The following is a 16,261-nucleotide window of genomic DNA, read 5'->3' on the forward strand; positions in this document are numbered from 1 at the left end:
TTTTTCCCAGCGAGAAAATTAGTCTCAAAACTTTTAATAACGTGTTTTCAGGGATTCTGAATTGTAAATTCAAGCTTATCTTCAACCACATATATTGTAATATGACTGAAGACCTTTTATAGTTGCTTGAAAAATTCCAGAACTTTGCTTTTTCCTTCTCAACCAGCGCTGGTTCAGTTCAATTGCAGTCTCCTCTAAGATTTTCACAGCTTCGCCATCCTATATTCTTTGGCAGTCACTCTTTTAGTCTATTTATTTTACTTTTTCATATATATATATATATATATATATATATATATATATATATATCACTGTGGATTTATTTGTGTCTTACCATTTTACAGTATCAAGTGTGTATTCACGATCCTAAACAATGTACTTAAAGTTTCCGTACCTCTTTCTTCTCTTATGTGGCTGACAGAATAACACATTTTAGACATAAAATGCCTCTCTCTTCCAACTTGTTTCCCATTTGCCTTCATCTCTGTGGATACCTCCTGCTTCTTTTCTGCCTTTTTTCTATCTTTCTGAGTTTGCATAGGATTGGTCAAAATGCCTTACACATATCTGACATTCCTTATTAATGCCTTGAACATTTTTAGTGGGCTGAAAGTGATTTTAAGTTATCAGAATGAGACAATTTTATTGCAAATACTTGATCAGATTTGTATCTACACATACTATGTATAAGCAAGCAAATCTCTATATTGTGACACAACCAACACGTTTTGGGAAAAGCCTTCTGTAAGGAAGTTGTTCTGATCCTAAAAAATCACTAAGTTTCAAAAATATTATTTTGCTTAGTAATTCATGAATATTTATATTTCTTTTAATATCAGGAACAACAAAACCATACCCGGCTGATATTGTAGTTCAATTTAAGGACATATATGCACTGATGGGCCAGAATGTGACTCTAGAGTGTTTTGCACTTGGGAAGTAAGTGTACTTTTCCTTGACATACACAGAAGCATATTAGTGTTCACACCTTCTGAGAAATAAGTGATCTAGGGGTTGTGGGGAAAAAGGAGCCCTTCTCCATTGTTGGTGGGCATGGAGACAGGCGCAGCCACTGTGGAAATCAGTGTGGAGATTCCTCAAAAAATGAGGATTGGGGGTCCCATTTGACCCAGATATTCTCCTTCTGGGTGTCTGCTTAAAAGAATTAAAGACATCATACCACAATGATATATTGCATCCATGTTTATAGTAGCACACTTTATAATGGCCAGACCTTGGAAACAACTTAAATGCCCATCGGCTGAGGAATGGATAAAAGATGTGGTATTTCTATACAATGGAATACTACTCAGCCATAAATAATGATAAACTAGACATGTTTTTAGGTAAATGGATGTGATTTGAAAACATACTTATTAGTGAAATAAGTATGTGGTGCATTCATACTCATTGGATTATTTCATTAGTATGATAAGAAAAAACATATATTTTGTCCCAGAGAGAATGACTTTAGCCAAAGCAACAACTCAGGCCACACTTGCCTTCACTTTATCTATCCACTGTGAGCCATTTTGAGTTGACTTTGGGATGTTTTAAGAAATTTTTGATGTCCTATGAGGCTTGGGTTTTTTACATGTGGATATTTACTGAGGGTACAATCCTTTCTCTACTCAATTGCTTTTGCATCTTTGCCAGAAATCTGTTATGTGGGTTTCTATTTTGTGACTTTATATTGGTACTTTGGTTGTTTGTCTGTCTTGATGTCAGCACCGTTTTGTCATGATTGGTGTAATTTTGTGATAAATCATGGGATTTAGGGAGGGTTGGGGGCTCTAATCTTGTTCCTTTATCAAAATTGTTTAGACTATTCTGAATCTTTTTGATTTTTACAGACATGTAAGAATGAGAATGTTAATCTATATGAAAAATGATGTTCACAAATTGATAAAGGATTGTGTTTTCTTTTATTATTTTCTTCTATTTATTTTTTGTTTCATTCTGTGTTTTATTTTTAATTAAAAAAGAAATATGTGATCTAAATGTCTAGCTATAAATATAAGGTGGTTGTTATTTAACTGCTGTGTATCTTTAGCTCTGTTATCTTTCATTTAAAGTCCTGTTCCTGACATCCGATGGCGGAAAGTCCTAGAACCAATGCCAAGCACTGCTGAGATCAGTACCTCTGGAGCTGTTCTCAAGATCTTCAATATCCAGCTAGAAGATGAAGGTCTATATGAGTGTGAGGCTGAAAACATTCGAGGAAAGGACAAACACCAGGCAAGAATTTATGTTCAAGGTAGATATTTTAATTTTCTATAAATTTCACTGGACTATGGTTTTTATGTGATTTCTAATATGCAAAGGGTATTTAAGTAACTAAGCCATTTAGAATAAGGTATTAAACCAATTAATAGATAAAAACTTCATCAAAGCAAGATAATATATACCTGTGTAAGTAGAAAAAAATAAAACCTAAATCTTTATGCAAATTATAAAAAGACAACATCACAGTTGAGACATAATTCTTGACAACCCTAGGTGTCATTTGGACAGATTTAAAGGTTTCTAGTGAAGAAAAAATAATCAATCTAACGTGAGTGAGTTTTCCAACAAAACAGAGATTCCAAATAGGAAAGCAGTTACTAATTGCATCACCATGACGTCATTCTGAGATCATGTGTGATTTGCCTAGGATGCAGACCTCTGCAGTGCAATTCCACTGGCTGGGAGCCTGGTTTCATGACACATGTAATATCTGATACATCCCTAGAATAAAGTTAAAGCACAGTATTTATACTCGAAACTATAATGGGTGTGAGACTTACAGTTGACATTTCTGGTGTTATTTTTTAGCATTTCCTGAGTGGGTAGAACATATCAATGACACAGAGGTGGACATTGGCAGTGACCTCTACTGGCCTTGCGTGGCCACAGGGAAGCCAATACCTACAATTAGATGGCTGAAAAATGGATATGCGGTACGTAAGGTCATGCACTTTGCTCTCCCTGGGTCCAAATTCAGGCAGCATTTCAGGGAGGTCCTGTGATAAAAATAGTTGGAGAGTAAGTAGAGTAAATGTAGTTGGGCCATGAAATATAAAACTGTCATCAAAAAAAAAAAAACAAAAAAAAAACAAAAAAAAAAAAACAAGCAAGAAACTGAACAGGAAGTGTTTTCTTTCAGTTTAAACAATTTTCTGTAATCTTATCTTTACCTTTTCTTTCTCTTTATCTCTGTCTCTTATTTCTCCTTTGTTCCACATTGCCGCCTGTTCCTACTTATCCATCTCTATGACCTGAAATTGCCCTTATTTGTTGCCACTGTTTCCCTAAACCCCACAGAAACAGAGGTAAGAGAGACAATCTAAGTCAAACCTTTAGGCCTGGGGACACATAGCAGCAGCAGGATCCTCATCTACCTCCCCATTGCAGTCTCCAGCTGGTTCAAGAGGGGAAAAGGTGAACTCTTAGCTTTGTAAGATAAATAGAACAAGAACCATGGGGCATGGTAAGTGAGCTTTCTTCCCTGTCCACGAGAATCCTATTTTACACATTTTAGGTAATGGTGTCGGCCAATAAGCACAACATACCTCAATTAATGACCTTCAACCCCAAAGTCAAGTCAAAGCATTTCTGTTAAAATTTATCAAAACCGTGTGTTTTACTTTCATTGCTTTCAGTATCACAAAGGGGAACTGAGACTGTACGATGTGACCTTTGAGAATGCTGGGATGTATCAATGCATAGCAGAGAACACATATGGAGCCATTTATGCAAATGCGGAGTTAAAAATCTTGGGTCAGTATGATTTCTAACTTTGTCCAACGGTGATCAAGAAAACTACGTAAAAAAGATGACAGCGTGTTCATAGGTTCACAGATGACATCTGATTTCATGTTACTTTAATCCCTAAAAGTAAAAACCTTTGAAATGTGATTTTGAATGCATTGGTATTATCTTTTCTTTCATTGAAGAACTTTTCAGTAGGAAAAAAAAAAACTCTAAAATTTTCTTGGGTTAGTTTAAAATTCCAAGAATGTGTGAATGCTTTTTTCATTATATTGCATTCTTTCATTTTTAACGAAGAAGCTGAACTCTATAGTGCTTTTTGAGATAACATGGAATATAATAGTTTCCTTAATATTCATGAAATCACAAAACAAAATTTATACCTGCCAAGACATGTCCTCTCCTGTGTCAGAGTAGCTTGGTATCACCTACAAAATCACAAATCTGTAGAGACTGATGCTATAACACTGCAGGTACCACTTTGGGGATTGACAAGCCCCTGCATCTTGCATCGCACAGCTGCTATTTAGAATAAATAGCAGTCCTCAAGTTCCTTATCCCACCTTGACTTCTGCCTTCAAGGTGTCTTGTTACTTCATAAAACACTGAAAGCCTTTGATATAAAAAATTTTCATCCCCCACCCCATTAAAGCTGTCCTTTCAGTAAGTCTGTCCATTCCACGTTCTTAACCGACAGAGAAAGCATCTTTCCTCCTTTCCCACTATCCCTGTCTTCTGTTCACCCCTTCTAACATTTCCCCCAGTATTATGGACTGAAAGTAGAGGTTTTACACTGCGTCACACCCCTGCCTTTTTTTTTTTTTTTTTGAAGCAGGATCGTGCTAAAGTGATATATTTACCAGCATGCATTCAATCTTGTAAATCCTCCTGCCTCTGCCTCCCAGAGTAGTAGGTTTTCTTCTTATTTTCCTGATATGTGATGTCAACACCACTCCCTTCGCATGTGTGTATGTGTGAGCATGACTGAGAATGTATCCCAGCAGCTCTCATCTAGTTAAGCTTTGTTCCTGAATACACACTTCTCCTCTTCAGCGACTGAGCTTACATACTCTACACACCACTTCTCTACCCTCTTCATGGTCTTTTTCTCTCCCTCTTCTCTGCCTGCCTAGAAATCTTGCTTTCTCAGAGTTCCAGTTCTCTGATTTCACTCATTTTTTCCCATATCCTTTCTCATATTTTATATTACTAGTCCTGGGTCATCATTATTGTTTAAACTCTTATTTAATTTCTTCTCCCATTAATTACCATTAATCCTATACTTTGTATCCTAGAAACTTATCTTCAGCTCCAGACTGAATGTAAATTCTTCCTAGTAGAAATGTTTATCTAGGTGCCCTCACAGCACCCCAAATGTACCATGTCTGAGACTAAATCCACCTATGCCCACATCTTCTCAAAGATTCTCTGTTCTGAAGAACAGCAGAGCTAACCAGGTGCTTTCCGTGCCCCTGGTATACTCAGTCAACCTACTCCCTTATTCCCATTGTAACTCCTTCCACAAATGTCTCACCACACCACATCTTCATATGATGTGAAGGAGTTATTACAGGTTTAATCAAGGATGAGGAATAAATCTAGGTAGTCATACTTCATTTTCTAGAACTGGTTACTGAAAATATAAAGTGATGATACAATGAGACCAGTTTTGTTCTTGCTGCCCGGAAAGGCAACTCTTTACAACATGACATTAAAATAAAATAATAGGACATACAGAATGTTAAGAATTAAGTCTTTCTTAATTACAACTTTCCCTGTCATTTGCTGTAATGTTGAGGAACACACTCTATGCTTCTTCTCTAAAGTCTAAATTTCTTGGTGATATATTTACTTGTATATTTTGAAAGCTTCACAGTCTTTCTCTGTCCCTCTGTCCTTTCCTCCCCTACCTGCCTAGTTAATTCATTTATTCTTCCACCAAATGATTAATGAGCATTTACTTTATTCCAGATACCATTCTTTTAATAGGTGATGTGTGATACAGTGGGAAAAAAAAAAAAGAGAAAAGGTATCCATCATACCTTCTTCACTATGAGGGAAAATGTTCCCTTATTCCTTTTCACCTCTAAAATATATAGGAACATGCCTTAGATTCTGTTGCTAGAAGTCAAAATATCATATAAATATCAAATCATAGAAAGGAGCAGAAAAAATTATTACATTAACTGATTAAAACATTAAACCAATTAACACATTAAAGCATTAACTGATGCAGAAAAATTTTTTCTAAATAAATTTGTATAAAAATATAAACTTATTTGTATTTTATGTATGATATGTAATCTAAAATGTTTATGGTGTCTTTACAAAATACCTGAAATTATATTAGAAGTGCAACACAATTTATTGGCAGTTATCAGTATTCAGAATAAAGGGACAATGAAATAGACTATGTCTTTGCTATAAAAGGCAGCACCAGGTGCAATACCTTGGGTCTTACTGAGGTGCAAAACCTGAGGTCCACCCCAAACTACTGAGTGGATATTTTTATAAGATACTCCTATGAATTTAAAATGCAGGTAAATCTTAAGAATCATCAAGTTAGAAATCAAAAATCCCAAGTAAAGATATGCAAAGCTTAGACAAGACCCCAAGCTTTGGGGAAGGAAATCAGTGGGTGGATGGTGTTCACCTACAGCTTTCCAATGGGAAAAAAGATGGAACAGCTTGTTCAGTGTGTAGACCTTGTAGAGTGTGAGGCTGCTGTCAGTGGGGTGACTACTATGAGAGCACATCATGATTTTGTAATTACCATTCGACTGAGATCAGTACAAACTACAGCTGGATTCTGTGCTCCTTACTTAATGGATTGAGTCCATCACTCTCCTGGCTGTTTATACATAGGTTCTGAAGATGAAGATTACCGTTTCTGTTGACAGGTGTTTGCACACTATTGGTGCTCAATAAATGTCTAATGGAGGCACTGTATTGTTTAATGGAAAGAGCATGCCTCAGAAACAAAATGACTTAAATGCAAATGTAAATCCAACTCATTAGTGCCTGTGACCTCCTTGGAAAAATAGGCGAATCCTTGTAGATTTGAGTTCCCACATTTGTAACCAAGGGACAGTTCTAAGTGTGGCAGGGAGGATCGACTATGATTATATTGAATGTTTACTGTGCTATTTAGCTTCCTCTAGTTCCTCACAACTTTCTTTATTAAATTGTATCAAATCAATTGAATTTGTTGTTCCTTTTGGTATACAACATTTGGTTTTATCTAAAGTTTATAATCAAGTTATCCAGAATTATTTTAATTTCATGATAATGAAAAGTTATTAAAGAAGAAAAGTGTTAGATATGAAATACCTATGGTTCATAAGTGATCATACTCGCTGAGGTGGATAATTTTTCTATTAACTACAAATAGAAATAGAATAAAGAATTGCAGAAAGAATATTTGGATCTGTTAACAAAAAGGAGAAAAATAATAATTTGATTTTCTTTCAGCTTTGGCTCCAACATTTGAAATGAATCCTATGAAGAAAAAGATCCTGGCTGCTAAAGGAGGCAGGGTTATAATTGAGTGTAAACCGAAAGCTGCACCCAAACCAAAGTTTTCATGGAGTAAGGGAACAGAGTGGCTTGTGAACAGTAGCAGGTCAGTGTGGGAACTAGAAATACAGTTGTAATTAACAACTCAGGAAGGTCGATTCTTTAGAAGACTCGCTTTTATATTATTAATGTGTGTTATTCCTTCTACACTTTGCAGTTATAAGATAAACAGAAATACTTGTTTGTCCGTATCAGTATCTATTATAATCAGGATTTAATTTTCAGAATTATATAATTTAGAAGGGGTTTAGAAAATTGAAGCTCAGGAGTATTTTTTCTGTTTGTTTTTATTTGTAATTTATTCAAGGCCACCATAACTGATAAAAAAGGAAAATGTGATGAGATTTCTGTAATTTATATTATTTTTTACAAGATCATTAATGTTCATTCATTTTTAAATTTAATTTTCTCCACTTATGCAGATTTTTAATTTGACAAGATTCCATTTGTTGATTCTTGATATTTCTTGTACATTTTTCTCTTTGTAAAGTCTTTGCTTTTGTCTGTCTTCAAGAGTTTTATTTATTTTATCTTCTAGCAGATTGTTTCGGTTTTAACCTTTAGATGTTTGATCAATTGGATTTTAGCTTAGTGTTTGAAACAACCAACAGACTGAAAAGATAGCCTACAGGATAGGAAAAATTATAGCTAGCTATTCTTTGGACAAAGGACTAATATATAGAATATATATATAAAAAAATGAGACTACTCAAAGTAAAAAGCCAATCAAAAACTGGGCAACTGATACAGCAGACACTTCTCAGAACATACAAATGGTCAATAAATTTGTGAAAAATGTTCAACATCATTGATCATTAGAGATATGCAAATTAAAACAACACTGAGAGTCTATCTCACTCCAGAAAGAATGGCTATCATTAAAATATCAAGTCATAACAAATGCTGTCAAGTTTGTAGGTGGGAATATCAATTAGTTCCATTATGGAAATCAGTATAGAGATGCCTCAAAATGCTAAAGCTAGAAATTCTATTTGAATCAGGTATATCCCTTATAAGTGTCATCCCAAAAGAGTTAATGATATCATATTACATTATTCATGAGTGCAAAAGTTTTTAACAGCACAATTCACAATAGTCAAGTCTTGGAAGTAGCTGATACATCCATCAACAAAGGAAAGAATAAAGAATGTGGTATTTGTGTCACATGGACTATTACTGTGCCACAAAGAAGGATGAATCTGAGTCATTTGTAGGGAAATAGATGCACCTCGAGGCAATAATTTTAAGTGAAATAAATCAGGCACACAAACTTAAATATCACATAATTTATTTTGTATGAGAAACCCAAAATAAAAATAAAGAGCAAAACAAAAGCTAGATAAAGGAGCTAGTCTTTTTGCAAATGGGTAAAGGATCATGAGACAGAAGGAAGAGAGAGGGAGAAAAAGAAAAGAGGACAAAAAACCTTGAGATGTGTAAAGAATGAATCATTGTTCATTGCAAGTGTATTAATAAAAATGGAAAAGAATCCAGTTAGTCTATTAAATGTTTTTTGTACGGACACAGAATGGTGATTTCAAAGTATCATATCTTCTCATTTTAAATGAAGAGATGTCCTGGCCATCTTTCTGATACGTGGAACACCTGCCAGTGTTTTGGTGGCTTTGGGAGAAGACAAAAAGCAGTATATGATCATTGATAATTAGTTTTGTAAAATCCAGACTGGATTGTTTCCTAAAAGAAATTATATCTGTATTATATTCTAGAGTATGAGTAAGAGAAAGCCAAGATGGCGGTAGAAGGAATGGGCATCAGTAGGGTGTGTGACAGGAGGAGAAGGCTGTATGTTCAAAGGTCCTAAGGCAGGGACACTAGGGTGTATAAGTAACTACAAGAACTAAAATCAGTATGATTTGTCTTTAAGGGTAAATGGAGGAGCTTTAAAAGAATAAGACAGGGAGCCAAGTTGCAAATGTAAAGCTTTCCATGCTAAGGACTAAGGCTTATGTAAAAATCATGAAGATCTCTATTGTGGCTTAAAGAAATATGAAGGGAAGGAATTTCTGCCTTTTAAAGACTGTTCATCTAAAGTGTAGCAAACAATCATCACAGTAATACAAGAAAGTGAGATGTACTATCAGCCTTATTTTGATGTTTATGAAGTTGGGAAAAACTGAAATTCCTTCTGAAAAAAAATGCATTGATGATGTGCAGAATGGAGCTTGAATTATGTCATGTGGACCTGGAATGAGAACAGGGCAACACAGTTCTCTCATTACGATAGTCACAAGAAGGACTTGGTATTTGGATTAGGGAGATGGGCCGGAGCAGCAGCGCTTTACCTGAACATGTTAGCTCTGAAACTTATTACTTTTGAGTTAAGACTTTTTAAGACAAAATGATAGTAGAAGGATTAATATTAAAGTAAGGGTCACCTTGTCCAATTTGTCCTATTTTTGGATACTCCCTGACAAACCCTAGACAGCACGCCATTCCCACTGGGTCCACCATTAGCTCTGTCTCCTAAATGACAGAACCTTGCTTTTGTCTTGACAAAGACCAATTTCATGGGTCTCTCAAATCCATACATCCCACAACCACGTTTCATAGACTTGTCTTTCTTAAATATCATTATGTGTTCAAAAATAGAAAGTTCTACCTCCTAAAATCTTATAATTTTGCCTTATCTATAATATTTTTACAATGTTGAAATCAAATAGAATTAGTCCCTTCATGAGCCTACAGGTTTTTGATAACTACCTTAATCCATTAATATTATAATGTAGGTACCACTTCATAGTATTTTTGTACAAATGTTTTATTGTTTTAAAAATAGTATGTACAAAAATATTAATCAGATTATGTATTTATAAGCATATAAAATATACATTGGAAAACAATTTTTAAAGAATAACTGAATAACAGTTTTTAAGCATGAATAATCTTACTCTGATTAACACAAATACATAAAATATTTTCATATAACAATATTTCTGTGTGTGGTTAGTGGACCATTGAACAGTTGATGCAGTATTTGCACTTAGTGAGGAGGAGCCATGAGTCTTCATAAGCTGTGTTTTGAGTTTCTCAGTTATAGAATTTTATGTTTGACTCAAATGGTATACTTTCTCTGACAGAATTTGTTTGTAATTAACAAAATTAATTTGGTTGTCAATATATATTTGATAGATTCCTATCATCTGTGAAGTGACTTTTGTTAGAGCCAATTATGTGAGAACATCTCTGTGATTATGTTATACCCCAGAATTGGTATGTTTTACCAATAAACAAAGTAGAAGTTATCCTTGAGTGATTTTGACAATTCTGTCACTAGTTTTTAAAAGACCAGATTGTTCTCAGTATGTTGTCTTATCCTTACCATATTTTCTAGAAATGTACTCAAGAGACTGAATTTAGTCCACATTGATCTAAGAATAAAGAATATTATTACAAAACAGTCCAGTATTATGCACATTCTTGCTACAAAGCAATTTTAAAAGTCAAAGGAAAAGTGCCTGAGAGTATAGATGCGATGACACTAAGAAGTATATATAGTTCTGGCTCTTATAACAATGAGGATCCATTCTAAGACGGGCATTGTTAGATGATTTTATCATTGAGTGAACTCATAGTGTGCTTAGCCAAACCCAGATGGAATAACCTTCTGCACCCTTAGGATATCTGTCTGTCTGTCTGTGTCTCTCTCTGTTTCTCTCCTTCCCTCTCCTCTTTCTCTCTTCCCCCTACTTCTCCTTACCTCATTTTCTCTCCCCCCATCTGTCCAGCCATCTGTGTCCATCTATCTACTTATCTTTATCATGTCTATATCATCCACTTATGGTCTCTTGAGACTGTTATTCCCATGGCTAGGATAACCAAACAGCACAGGATTAAATAAAGCACAATAAAAAATGACACAATCAAGAGACATGTTAAACATGAGATGCTTGAGGCTGCTGCCTACATAACATAGCATAACATTTTAAAGTAAATGTAGTTATAATGAATACAAGGAGTATACTCTTTAATGTATTAATATAGAGTATATAACACATTAACCAGTAACATAATCATAATCAAGTATTATGCATTGTACCTAACTTCATGTGCTTCACTTTTATTTTTTATTTTATTTTATTTTTTAACTTTTTAACTTTTTAATGGTACCAGGGACCGAACTCATGACCCTGCTTGCAAGGCAGGTGCTTATGCCACTGAGCTAAATCCCCAGCCCCCTTGCTTCACTTGTATACAGCTGACAGTGCAGGTCTGTGTACAACAACATCACCACAAGCTTTGCATAGTACATCATTCTTGGCATTACAGTGCCTAAATCATTAGGGCATAGAAATATTCAGCTTAGTTACAGTCGTGAATCATTCTTGTACACATGGTCTATAATTAGCTTAAACTGTTAGAAAGATGGCAAAGATCAATTATGAGCTAACAATCATACACTAAAATATTAGTGTGAATTTTAGAACAAATCGTTGTTTTTCACTGAAACGCGGTCATAATTTCCATTGCTTTGCTTGCAAGTTAATTAAATGGGAGAAGGTGAAGACCAATGACAAAGTCTTATACAGGAGGGTTCAGTGAGGAAAAGGATGCACACTAATATTGTTACTATATTAATATATTTTCTCCAAGAAAGAGATACTAGGGCAGGAATAACCATGTAGGAGATTTGCTAATGGGAATTCTTGGAAGGGAAATAGAGAGGAAGTGGGTGCAAGCCGGCAGAGCCACCAGACTGAGATGCAGATTTGATCCCATAAGGCGAGAGGAAAGGAGGGAAAAAAGATTGAGTCAGAGGAGCTTGGATGCAGTGCTGTTGTAAGAGGATACTATAAGGCCACTGCAAAATACTTCAGCCTAACATGCCTATGGTAGGAGTGTGGAGTGTACCGCCTTTTAGAAAACTGCCCCCTGTTCAGTCCTTGGTTGACTTCAGTTTATATAGATGTGGCCTGAGATAAACACAGGGGTGGAGGATGCAGAGTCTGGGCCAGTGGATTAACCACATTCCCTTGTGAATGGAGAAATTCACTTCTTGGAGCTGATTTCTAACTGAGTTATTTATTTTGATGTTATATTTCTTCAGGAACAAGGATTACTCTGAAATGAATTAAATTGGCACTAGATACTAAAGAAAATCAAATTCTAGAAGATATTAGTAGAAGTTTTGATATTTTCTTATACAGAGATTTTTTATTAGTAATGTAGATAAATACTATTTTTCTTTTTTCAGACACTGCCCTTAAAATGGAGCATAAATTTGTATGTTTTATGCAAAGCTTCAAAGATATGTCAAGTTTTGAAAACAATGCATTTAATGAAAGTAAAATTCCACTGACAATTCCAAGGGAACAGACTGGTTGGAGGAATGAAAGTATAAAAGATTTACCTTCTACTCAAAGAAAAATTGCCTAAGCAAATCTCTATGGTAGCTGTTACAAAGGCAGATTTTGGAATACCTTTATTTATTTACTTATTTTTGGTACTGGGAATTGAACTCACGACCCCACACTTGCCAAGCAGGCACTTACACTGCTGAGATAAATCCCCAGCCATGGAATATATTTATTTAGAAGTTCTGAATTTCTCTGCAATCGTGGAAGAGTCTGTCCTAACTTTGAAGTAGGAATTAAAATCTTCTGGTTGCATTTCTGGAAGGGTTAAATTCTTTCATGCTTGTATGAACCTGTCCCCTAATATTTGAAACCCCTTCTTGTTGGAGTGGGATGTGGAAAACCCCTTCCTTCATTAAACTTTGTGTAATTCATTTATTCTTTTTTAAAAAATCTTTTTGAATGTCTCTTCAGTGATCAATAAGTCATCCCCACTGAGTGAGTGCCTATAAAATACTCTTTTTAAATAAATGAATGAAAAGCTTCTCTAACCCTTGGGGAAAAATGCAACTATACAGTACACTGAGTCCTTTAAGTCAGCCTTGGATCTCAGCTTTATTTGTTAATTCAATGGCTACGTGATGATCTCAGCAAAAAGAATATTCACCAAGAAATGAATTTTATGTTATGTGCTGAGGACACTGCCAGCAATAAAACAGATATAAAATATCTGTTTTAAAACAGATATCAATAAAACTGACATCAAAATATTATGATCCGATGGAAGGACATCATTAACAAACCAAACTCAAAAATTTCAAGTGATACATGTAATAAGGAGAAAATTTGGGAAGAGGATTATAATTTACAATTCAAAGATCATAAAACTCTTTTTGGGTGTGGTGTGTTTGTGTACATGTGAACACACACACAAAAGCACACATAACACTAACCAGAATCATTTTAAAATGCTTTATTATCATTAAAAAAGATTGCAGGACAAGATGTGAGATTACCTAAAAGTCTCATAGTACATAGGATTGTGGCTTTTTACTATAAGATAGAAAGCCCTGGAGTGTTTTCAAGCTACGGAGTGGCATCTGAGCAGTAGTGTGACAAAATACAATTTAGGTCACTGATATCAATCTGTGTGGCTGACACGTGTGGCTGACACGTGACAAAGAAGCAAGAATACAAACAGGGGTAAAGGACCCCTGAGAAACTTCAGGAAAACAGTGAATATGAATTTCCAAAACACTGTCAGTGCTGAGAAAGAATATAAAAACTGTGGCTAGAATGATTCCACTGGAGAAAAATCTTCCTATAAAGAGACTTGTATTACTAGTAACAGATTGTAATATGAGTACAATAATATTCTATTAATTATTTCAATAATGTATGGTTTCATTTTAATAGAATACTCATTTGGGAAGATGGTAGCTTGGAAATCAATAACATTACAAGAAATGATGGAGGGATTTATACATGCTTCGCAGAAAATAATAGAGGGAAAGCTAACAGCACTGGGACCCTTGTTATCACAGGTAAGAGCTCATGGATATTTTATTAATGTATTTTAAAGTCTAATGATAATTTCTCATGAGCTAATCTCCTATAAACCATCCCTATATGAATGTTTCTCTTTCTTGAACGCTGGATGTGAAAGCATCACATTTCTTTGCATGGAAAAATCAGAGTATGTTGATTCTTATTCTTTAATGTATGCTGGTATAGTATGATGCCTCACATTTTGTTGAATTGTCCTTTTATTTAAAAACACATAGATCCCACGCGGATCATCTTGGCGCCCATCAATGCCGATATCACAGTTGGAGAAAATGCTACCATGCAGTGTGCTGCATCCTTTGATCCTGCCTTGGACCTCACGTTTATTTGGTCTTTCAATGGTTACGTGATTGACTTCACCAAAGAGAATATTCACTACCAGAGGAATTTTATGGTATGTGTTCTAAGTTTCATCTTTTTAACATCCCAATGATTCTTGTGTGCCTGCACTAAAATTCTATTATAATCATATTTCATATGCTTTTATTTTTTTCTTGAAAGTGAAAAAAAGAAGAAAACAAGTCAACAAGATTTTCATAACTCTTATATTAGTGATGATATTTCTGAGCTCCTAAAAAAGGGCTGCCCCCGGAGATTTTGGTAGAGACATTAATTTGTAAATATCCATTGGGTGTTAAGTGCATTTATAAATATTCATTGGGTACATCAGGTATAGTTTCCCCCTAACTACAAAAGTTTATATATGTTCATGCTAACTATACCTCATTACATACATACTATAGGGTCTAGTACTTTCACTTTTACTATTAGAGAGATAAAAGCATAGTACTCATCCTTGATTATAAGAGTTGCCTAAAGTTATTTATTCTTTGAGTATAACAATTAAAAATATATATTAAAGCATTTAATTTATCCTTTGAGGATAAGCAATCCAATATGTATATTGGAAGAAGAATTAGCCCATGTGATATATAAAAGGATTAAATAGCAATATTTTAAGCATTAGAGTTTACAAACTGGAGGTACTATAAGTAAGCATTGAAATATAGTCAATGTGCAGAAAGAAATAAAATAGAGGAGAGGCCTGGAAATGATGCCGGAGCAATGACTTGGGTGGAAATATCTCTGGTGGTATAGTGGTAGCTTGCTCAGTTATAGTACCTTTGAAATGGAGCTTGGTCACTTGGACCTCTTGGTATCTTTGCTAGAGAGAAAATCAGAGATCTATTTGGAACACACCTTAATTAAGCACAACTTCAACTTTGGAGTCAGATATTAATATAGGTGAAAAACTTGAATTGACTGTAAGATACTTAAGAATTTTAAAACCATATAAAATCTGGATTAATGTAAGCATACTATAACATTGTCATGCTTTTAGATTATCCAACTCCTTGTTATTTTTCTTCACCTTTAAATTGAAAAAAATCCAAAGTTACTTTCAGTCAAGTTGAGTGAGCCTTACTTTAAGTGAATGGGGACATTTCCTCTTGCATTATTAGTTGCACAGGAACAGCTGTGGATGCTTCATGACTCGTACCTTGGTGTTTGTTCACTGCGAGTCTAGGTTCTTTTTAATTTAACTGGTCTAACTATTACTGGAAACCTATAGGAGTTCTGCCATTTTGGCTTCTGAACCAAAACTACAGTATAAAAACATCAGAGAATCAACAGAGAACTATAAATTTCCTATTTTGCTGTTATACCACATGTTGTTTCCCTTATATGATTTAAACTTTTGATGTGCTTAATATAAGCATGCCATTTGAAATTAGTACCAAGAGCTTTAACAATTTAATCACTTCTCAGATTGTGGGTTCTTTGGGCAATGAAAGTAAATGTCACCTGGCTTTTATTCATTTAAAGGAAAGGAGTGAGCTAAACATATCTTTTTTTTTTTTTAAACAAGACTTTTGAATTTGCATACTTTGGTGATATTATAAATTGAATAATTCCACAAGTGCAGTCTGGAAATGTGATATGCATACTTTATAAAGTAGTTATTTAGTAGCTACAATAAAGTCTATGTAAATAAATTTGGAGATATAAATCACCTTAATTAAGCAGAAAATTAATATTTACAGCCCATGTATGTT

At 34.6% G+C, this 16,261-nt stretch overlaps 1 protein-coding gene across 4 annotated transcripts in view; it reads left to right on the top strand.

The window, feature by feature from the left end:
- Positions 1-16,261, top strand: part of Cntn1 (contactin 1) — a 373,034-nt gene that overhangs the window by 257,341 nt on the left and 99,432 nt on the right. For all 4 annotated transcript variants that reach the window (XM_063254557.1, XM_013159444.3, XM_063254558.1 and 1 more), the window contains 7 exons: positions 840-939; positions 2,076-2,257; positions 2,815-2,939; positions 3,642-3,759; positions 7,222-7,372; positions 14,055-14,182; positions 14,423-14,598. In XM_063254557.1, coding sequence (XP_063110627.1) covers positions 840-939; positions 2,076-2,257; positions 2,815-2,939; positions 3,642-3,759; positions 7,222-7,372; positions 14,055-14,182; positions 14,423-14,598 — 980 coding nt within the window. The remainder of the gene's footprint in view (positions 1-839; positions 940-2,075; positions 2,258-2,814; positions 2,940-3,641; positions 3,760-7,221; positions 7,373-14,054; positions 14,183-14,422; positions 14,599-16,261) is intronic.

Source organism: Cavia porcellus, unplaced genomic scaffold, assembly GCF_034190915.1.
Source record: "Cavia porcellus strain 051 isolate PalLab524CR breed Dunkin Hartley unplaced genomic scaffold, mCavPor4.1 scaffold_8, whole genome shotgun sequence".
In the NCBI taxonomy this organism is placed as follows: domain Eukaryota; kingdom Metazoa; phylum Chordata; class Mammalia; order Rodentia; family Caviidae; genus Cavia; species Cavia porcellus.